This window comes from Salmo trutta, chromosome 28 (assembly GCF_901001165.1).
Source record: "Salmo trutta chromosome 28, fSalTru1.1, whole genome shotgun sequence".
Taxonomy (NCBI): domain Eukaryota; kingdom Metazoa; phylum Chordata; class Actinopteri; order Salmoniformes; family Salmonidae; genus Salmo; species Salmo trutta.
The window spans coordinates 16774955-16783770 of NC_042984.1; the positions used below are offsets into that span (position 1 = coordinate 16774955).

Consider the following 8816-nt stretch of genomic DNA (forward strand, 5'->3'; position numbering starts at 1 on the left):
GCGGTGTCTTTTCCTAAGACGTACACATTATTTTCAGCCTCCGTTTTGTTTCTGTGCTGGGTTTTATTTGAATATTACCACCCACCAGCATGGCATTGTTTATTATTTAGAAACCGCTGCAAAAGTTATTCATCTTGGACCATGTTGAGCCAAACAGTCCTCTGTCCACTTGACTGCCTGAACCATGGACCATATTAAAATACTTTTTTTTTTATTTTACCATAAAATTATCATGCCATTGGATAATTTGTCGATTTTCGCTGTGTATATATATATATATATATATATATATTGCGTGATATGTTAACATTTCGCAAACCGGCTACCACTGTCGCCCAAAATGAACGGTTTTGCTTCACTACACGCTCCACTGCTTTGATTGGTGTAATGTTGGCTAGAAACCACAAGTGTCTATGCAGATAATGAAAAGGGACCCGCAAAAGAGAATTTAAGGAACTTCTAGACGAATTGGTTGTTTAGCCACAAAACCGCGCAACTATGGGGTATAATATACGGGGTTGGCTTAGATTGTTGACAACAAACTATATTTAATCTCCAATGTTTATTGAAAACATAAATACATTTGCACAATGAGCACGTGTCTCTCATACATCGTTGTTGGTTAGCTAACTAGCGAATTTTAGCAAAATTAGCATGATATGAAATCAGTCGAAACACTTCAAAACAAGGCACGGTATCAAGAACAAAAACTAGCTGAAACGGGCCATTAACGACTCCCCACATGGCAGTTTGTCATTGTTGCTAGTTATCTGCCCATCCAGAATCACGACACGGATTTCTGCCCCATTGAAGCGTGCACATTGTCGTCGTGACGTCAGCTAAGCCATCTAAAGTTCCATGTGATGTGTGGCGTGTCATTTCACTTCCCCTGTGAGAACCATGAGCACGGACTGACTTGGTTTTGCAGTGCTGCAGCTGAAACCAGCCAGCAGCCTAACTAACAAAGTTTGCACCGTGTCCATTACAATGTAGACAAACGCATATCAGCTATCTTTCAATAGTTATCCATATTTAACGGAGCTTCGCCTTGTTCATTCGAACTATTTCAATGGCGGATTCGCAGCCGCAATTTTTGGACGATGCCAAAACTTGAGATAACAGATGGTGAAGTGAAAGATAAGCCAGTGGTTTCCATCTGCGGAAAAGTTTTCCCTAAACCAATGCTTATGACAAATCCAGCTCTAGAACGAGCTATAGAGCCAGCTGGCTAATCTTTTGAATACGGTGTAGTAAAAAACAGATGACGTTAGCTAAATTAGGCTAGAAAGACAGCTGTCAGTGCCCTTATTCATTGATGTTTCTCAACTCCCCATAGACAGTCCCACCCTCAATTTGTGAATATGTATGTATAAGTAGCCTTCGTCATTCTTCGGTGGTCGACCCTAAATGTGCATTTCCTCTTTAGGATCAGAAATTACGTTGAAATATTGTCTGCAACTTCCTCAGGGGGGCTCCTTTAAAGCAGGTGTTCCCAAACATTTTCACTCAGGCCCCCCTTTCAGCATTGGGGAACATCCTGCGCCCTGTATATTTCTATGGGCACAAGCACTATTCATGACATAAACTGTTCACACCCCTCTTGTTGGCAGAGAGAATGACATGTCTATGTATTCATGTGATATTTGAAAGATTCAAACATTACAACAAAATCTATGGGCAAAGAAACCTAGCTAAAAAACGGTAGCTGACATGGGCTAGTCGATCTGGACATTCCTGACAAGTTATAAATAGCTCTCTAAGCAAGGTATTCAATGACTGACATGAAAACTGATGATGCATTAAAAAATGTCCCCTTGTGCATTCTACTAATACTCTTGAAAGTTGTATGTTGAAAGCCGGACTGCGTTCCCCCTTAGGTGAGCCTCACAGTTTGGGAACCACTGCTTTAAAGGCCCAGTGCAGTCAAAAACATGCTTTTTCTGTGTGATATATGTTCACACTACGAGGTTGTAATGATACAGTGAAATTGTGAAAATGATAATTGCCTTTTAGTGTGAGAGCTGTTTGAAAAGAGCCTGTTTTGGTGGGATGGAGTTTTGGCCCACCTGCTGACATCACCAGACAGTAAATTAGTTAATTGACCAATAAGAAAGATTTCCAATTCTCTCTGCCAATAACAGCTAGTTTCCCTCTCCCCACTCTCAGACAGTCCTTTTAATTTGACTTACACATGACATTGTGGTCAGACTTTATCTCCTCCAGCTTTATATTTGGTGTTTGCGCACCTCTGCTTCTGTTTTAGGAGGCTTTGCACTTTCAGTAGTACATAATAAAAAAATGCATTACCATCCCATTGCTTTTATTAACCTAAGGTACAGTGAATAGTTAAACATTTTTTTTAGTTCAGTTGATAACCTGTACCCTTCACACTATAGTGCCAGCCCGAACCATTCTGTGCTGGCTTCCTTTCCCGCTGTCATTTCCAGTACGATTTCAACAACTATAGTGGGTGTGTAACCAGGCCTGCACAGATCATCTTGGCTTGGTTCGGCTAACCTCAGCTCAGTAGTGTGAAAAAGTTTTGCAGTTACTTTTAAGCGTGAGTCATGAGGACAAAATGTTGTCCGGAATATTCCTGTTCTTGATCCATTTCCGCATGCCTCGGTGTGTTATTCTGAAAATGGTGGTTTGTACCTCTCTTTAGAATTTTAGATATGTGTGTGTGATGGAGACAATGTGATGATGGGTTTGTTTTGAATTGGCTTAAGAGACTGACAATAGCAACAGGACAGTAAAACTATAAATGTCACCTCCACACCATCCAAACGGCTTGTTAGTTGGCATCATGGTCAATGATAAGCAATGTTATGAAAATCAACAGTGTTGAGTGTGTGCAGTACAGTTTTACGTATCGTGATCACAGTGACTTCAAGACAGTCTCATTGTGGGCATTAACTGTATGGCTACAATACTATATGTCTCATTACTACCGTTAAAGCCACAAGAGTGATCCTCACCCAATTATAAACTAGTAAAACATCTTATGAAGATCTCTATTTTAAATTCTGTACATTTTTTGACAATTAAAGTGGTGATATAATGACTTGCCTGGTTTCATGACACTGGGGACAATATGACATCAAGAACACTATTCTTACATTTGTACAATTTCTTAAAATATGTTCACTTGTGATGGCCTAAAAATGTGAGTAGACATTATAGTGGCAGATCTTTTCCTGACATCCATTTATGTGCTAAAAGGGACACATCCAAAAATGCAATCTTACAATAAGGCTTTGTTGCATCCTCCATACAAGACTTCCACACCCTCATGCACCCTCATTATGTCAACCCATTTACATTTCATTTCAGCATCATAAAATAATCTCTGAAAGTTTATAACACATTTGATACCACAGTACAGTACACATAAACCTAAAATCAACTACAGCCATGCTTTGTCATGGACTCACCCCTTGCTTCTAGCTTCTTCATTCACGAATGTGATGCCTTGGGCTAGATATTTAGGGCAGCACACCTGCCCTCTTGATGTAGTCAATGATGTCCATGTCCTCTGGGATGTAGATATCTGTAGTGCCAGCAAGGTATGTGTAAGACCCCAGAAGCTTGATGATGGCGGAGAACACAGGCCGGTCCTTGAAGCTCCACATCCAGCAGTACTTCATCAGGTCATACCTGGAGAGAGAGAGAGAGATCGGTGAATAGAATACAATGAGAGAGCCTAATTAGATTAAATAGGCAGCTACAACATGGAGGCATTACACAGCTAATAATGGGCTTTACATTGGCTATGGTACATGTATATTCTTATGGTTTAATGTGAATATCACAGACATTAGACTGTTTTTGGCCAGGGACGGGCACAGACTTACAAGGGTCCTCCACAGTTGTCTGGCTTCTTCATCCTGTTTGATTTCTGTAGGTGGAGGAACACACACTCCGGCTCCAGATCAGGGTAGGGGGGAGAGCCTGAGGGAGTGATATCAAAAATAAATAAAATATTGAAGACTACTAAAACAAAAACAAACAAAAAACCTAACTGAAAATATTGTTGTCTTATTGTAGAGGTAGACCTACATTTGCAAAATTACTTGAATCAGATATCAGCAAAGTAACAGTTACCCAATGTGATCAATTCATACAGAAAGATTCCAAAAGACCATCTGAAGGGGAGAGAAAACAAGTTATCAAGCATGTTGAGATGTTACAAAAAACAACTGAAAGTCATGTAGAAATATTATGTCAGAATGTTAATAAAACCAAACAAACGTTTGGTTAATGTACACTACGCTAATGGGCCAGATTCCCAAACAACAGGTTAAGTTTAGTCCTGGACCAAAAAAACTATTTCAATGTAGATTTATTCATTGGGAATGCTTTAGTCCAGGAATGGGCTTAATCTGTGTCTGGGAAAGGGGCCTACATGACCTAAAACTCACACATCACTCCTGTCTGTGGTTGGGTGCTTCATCATCCTCTCTGGAGCCTGCCATTTGAGAGGGACTTCAGCTGTTCTCCGATTGGCCAGTTTGTCATTCTGGCACCTGCGATTGGCCAGTTTGTCAGTTTGGTGCTGGCGGATCTCGAAGGCCAGGCCCAATCCAGATACCCTCACAGAGAACCCTGGACCAATCAGGATGTTCTGTGCAGCAACATTACCATGTACAAGCCTGTGCTCTGACAACAGATAGTCCTGAAAGAAGATTGTAGAAAAAAAATATTGTAATAATAATGATGTGCTTGAATGCAGACACCTGGATATAGTTGATGTGATACTTTAAATTGCTTGGATTACATGCTCATTGTCATTGTATTCTAGCAACTGACTGCAGTACCAATGTTTTCCATGAGGTGTCGTTAATTGACGATGAAACTGTTATAAGTCACATTGATATCCTATATGCACCCAGGACATTACACTGTATTTATTCACTGCAAAGAGCTTGTTGTGGTACTGTATTTTGGCCTTCCATTGGATATTAGATCTCTCCAAATGCTACAGAAAATCACTTACCAGGCCTGCTGCCACCTGCTTTGCCACCAAAAACACTGATCTCTCTGAAAAGTGTTGCAGTGGATCCAAGGACTCCGAATCACTCTGGAGAACAGGGACATTAATTATTATTCAGTCAACTCAGGGGGATGCTCAGTATTCAATTTCTGAAATTAAAGTGGTCAATTATTTCTCTGTAGACCATTGACTGACTTAAATTTGAATTAAATGTAACTGAAAAAATGAATAATAATGAATTAACATCATATTGGGAATAGAAATATATTATTCAACATGCTTGATTAGTGAGGGCTCTGGTGAGTATGATTTCCAATGTATTTGTTACAGCAAATAAACTTGAAATTAAAGTCCCACCCATTGTTGTCTTACATTTCTCAGGGCCCAGAGGTAGTACAGAAGGTTGCCAGGACTACAGGTCTCCAGTACCAGGTACATGGGTAGTCTCTGTGTCTGACAGTACAGCATCCGGACCAGGTTCTGGTGTTTACACACGGTACCATGGAAAAGGATCCAGTCAACAAACTGCTTTGCCTCAGGCCGATTTATGCCTCCTGAAAGAAGATTTACAATTTTTTTTTTGTTACATTTATTTAACTAGGCAAGTCAGTTAAGAACAAATTGTTATTTACAATAACGGCCTACCCTGGCCAAACTCTAACCCGGACGACCCTGGGCCAATTGTGCGCCACCCTATGGGACTTCCAATCACGGCCGGTTGTGATATAGCCTGGAATCGAACCAGGGTCTGTAGTGATGCCTCTAGCACTGAGATGCAGTGCCTTAAACCACTGCACCACTTGGACCAAAGTTTTCAACTTCTTAAAGAAGGAACAAAATCATAAAAATCCTAATCCATTGCAGTGGGATCCTCTAGGAGTAAAATTCAAAAATTCTATATGTTTTTACCTGCGAGGTACACACAACTCTCCCATACCTCAAACTTGCTTGGGGCAAGCTCTCCAAAAATATGCAACAATGTCCCACGCACAGCCTGTATAAAACTGTACAAGCATATACCTCGGAGTGTCTTGACCACTACAGCACTGGTTATATCCTTTCTTCTCATTGTGCCTCTGCAGATAGGACCATAGTGGCCAGTCTGCCAGAACTCCAGCCCCTCCAGAGTACATTCTCCTGGGATCTCCCATGGACTCACTGGGCTACTGGACACACACTCTTGACCTGCTGGATGGAACGCAGTACTGTGCTAAACATTTGTGATGACATGCATTTGAATTTCAACTTGAAGTTGTTTCTTGAGGTTGATATTTTAATGTTTTTACAATGTCCTGTGCCTTCCTTGGCAGTAGAGGGCTCATGTTAGTCATGGTTCAGAGTGTGCATACTGATACAGTGTTGATATGAACAGGAACAGATTTCATTAACAATTATATTTACGTCATTATTCACTGTGGTGAATTCACTAGACAATATTACAGATCTAACACAGGTTGATATTTCCAATAGGTTTAAGTTTACCACGATTGGTGTAATGGGCAGGGATGGAGGTCCTCTCTGGTGCTGCTCTTCTTCTATGGAAGAGACTGCACAGTATGCTGGTCACAACAACCACTGTGCTGAGAGCCAGGAGAGTGGGGATAATGATCACAGCTAATGTGCCTGATCCTTCCTCATCTGAATACATACACACAGTTCAGATGGTATGAGGGGAACACAACACAATCACTGTAACTGGTGCACTCAGACAGACAACTGGTACATCAAACTTGGCTCTTGTTGCACATCTAATATTTGATCTGAGCTGGTGTTGATGAGAGACTGTTGTAGTTTACACATGGGAACATAAAAGACTTACAGCACAGAGGGTCTGAGGTGTTGTTGCATGGAGACGCCTGCACATCCATAGATTACAGATGGTTCTTACCATTTCTCACATATTCAGGAAGAGAGATTAATCCAACATAAGGCCTATGAATGGAAGAATATAATCAGCATAGTATTCTTTTGGTCTATAAACACTTTTATGATGGGAGCATTCATTCAGAGCCAGTCAGGTAAAAGCTATAATGGTTGACCAGCAAAATATCATAATAATGCTAGTAATATACAATAATTGCACCGCATCAATACAGGATGATAAATCAGTTCTAGTTAGTTGACTTTAACGTTTCAACAACAGGAAGTACTGCTGTAGTCATTTTGCAATGGCCTAGACCAGTGGTTCACAACCTTTTTCAGTTACTGTACAACCAACGTACTCTGCCCAGAGTACCCCCTTCATGTTCATTTTACCAGTAGGCCGATGGTTTCTTCTCAAGTACCCCCGTGGATAGGCCAAGTACTCCTACAGTAGGTGTCCTACCCCTGGTTGGGAACTACTGGCATAGACCACATAACAAAAAAACATACTTGAATTTTCAACTCACGTAAAATATCGTAAGCACATGCAGATACAAGCTGATGGGATATAGTCAACACCTGGCCATCGTGCCAATTACCAATAGGCCTTCCAAGCAAGACAGAGAGCTGTAAGAACAACAGCGCGTCCTCACAGATACCAAATTAAACTGAAGTTATGGACGCCGGCAACTTACCAGGAAGATATCAAGAAAATATGTCTCAATATGCCTACCTGTAATATTTGAGTGAGCTCTCGTGAGAACAGCTTTTAGAAAATACACACTTTTCTAACGTCGAATGCCCTCTGCTCTGGCTGAGCGGGCTATGACCATGAAGGTGACCGTGGTAAGTTGACTGACTGTTAATTATTAACATGAGGACATTTTGTGACTAACTATTTATTTAACTATTTAGATAATATTGAGGGGAAACGTGATGTGATATTTGTCTAGTACGCCTTTTTTGCTTTTCGTATGTGTCCCCCATCATAGACTTAGATAGTATATCATTGTATCAGACTTAGATAGACATCGCATCATTATATCCGTTCCGTTATTTCGTTTGTGAGAGCATGGACAGCACGATTGAGGCCATCTCCATACTGGTGGTGAGGAGTCCCATACCGAAAAAATTAACATTTTCAAATACTTGTGAATTTAAAATATTTGCCAAATATATTTTCATACAAATGTATGTATTCCAAATACTGTACATTTACAAATGTATGTCACGCATTTAAATACATTTCAAAATGCGTACAAACAATATTTGTATTTTTTGGGGATATATTTCACATGTATCCTAAAATGCCTTCCAAAAATATATTTTAAATGTTTTTTTTTCCGTATGGGGTCTACCGTTTCCGGAAGCGACTTCACCATTCATTTTGTGGACTCGGTTCATTCAAACATCGTTTTTGTCACGTCCTGACCATATACTTAGGTATTTTTGTATTACATTTGGTCAGGACGTGGCAGAGTTATGTTTGGTTATGGTATAGTGGGGTTATGAGTGTTGGGTTAGGTTCTAGGTTAGGTTTTCTAGGTGTAGGTTGTGTGCTGGACTCTCAATTGAAGGCAGGTGTGTTGAGTTGCCTTTGATTGGGAGTCCTATATTAGTAGGGTGTGTTTGTCTGTGTGTTTGTGGGTAATTGTATTTTGCACTGTGTTTCGTTTCACCTGTGAAACTGTCACCTTTCTCCTTTGTGTGTTTATTTTGTTTTGTCGTTTCCATCTATAATAAATATGATGTGGAACAGTCAACCCGCTGCGTATTGGTCATAGAGTGATTTCGACATATCTTCCGATGAGGGAGAATACGAGGAACGTGACAGTTTTAAGCTTTGTTTTACTATTGACAGTTACAGCAGATTTTTGGGGGATTGGGTATTGATTTGCTCTCCTTAAAAAGTAGTGATGGGCATTCCGGGTCTTTTCAGTGAGCCGGCTCATTCGGCTCA

General features: G+C 40.4%; 1 protein-coding gene across 3 annotated transcripts; it reads right to left on the reverse strand.

Annotated features, from left to right (window-relative positions):
- Positions 1 to 2160: 2160 nt before the first annotated feature.
- Positions 2161 to 7699, reverse strand: si:ch73-206d17.1 (tyrosine-protein kinase STYK1). Of its 3 annotated transcripts, none has more exons than XM_029718881.1 (10): positions 7590 to 7699; positions 6813 to 6925; positions 6476 to 6631; positions 6014 to 6178; positions 5366 to 5547; positions 4997 to 5080; positions 4422 to 4675; positions 4105 to 4145; positions 3855 to 3951; positions 2161 to 3657 (listed from the first exon to the last, which is right to left on the reverse strand). In XM_029718881.1, the coding sequence occupies exons 2-10, from the start codon at positions 6859 to 6861 to the stop codon at positions 3486 to 3488; spliced, it is 1200 nt and encodes a 399-aa protein (XP_029574741.1). In that variant the 5' UTR covers positions 6862 to 6925; positions 7590 to 7699; the 3' UTR covers positions 2161 to 3485. The 3 variants fall into 3 exon arrangements, with proteins under 3 accessions (XP_029574741.1, XP_029574739.1, XP_029574740.1); XM_029718879.1 differs by having other exon boundaries at positions 6014 to 6181; XM_029718880.1 differs by lacking the exon at positions 7590 to 7699 and adding an exon at positions 7384 to 7508 and having other exon boundaries at positions 6014 to 6181.
- Between the last annotated feature and the right edge of the window lie 1117 nt (positions 7700 to 8816).

What these genes read in the sequence shown, in the direction of transcription:
- si:ch73-206d17.1 (XM_029718879.1), bottom strand. Translation starts at nt 6,861, where the DNA reads ATGGATGTGCAGGCGTCTCCATGCAACAACACCTCAGACCCTCTGTGC. An exon ending in CACCTCAGACCCTCTGTGCT is followed by an intron (nt 6,632 to 6,812) that starts GTAAGTCTTTTA and finishes GTATGTATTCAG; the next exon opens with ATGAGGAAGGATCAGGCACA. An exon ending in GACAACTGTGGAGGACCCTT is followed by an intron (nt 3,658 to 3,854) that starts GTAAGTCTGTGC and finishes CTCTCTCTCCAG; the next exon opens with GTATGACCTGATGAAGTACT.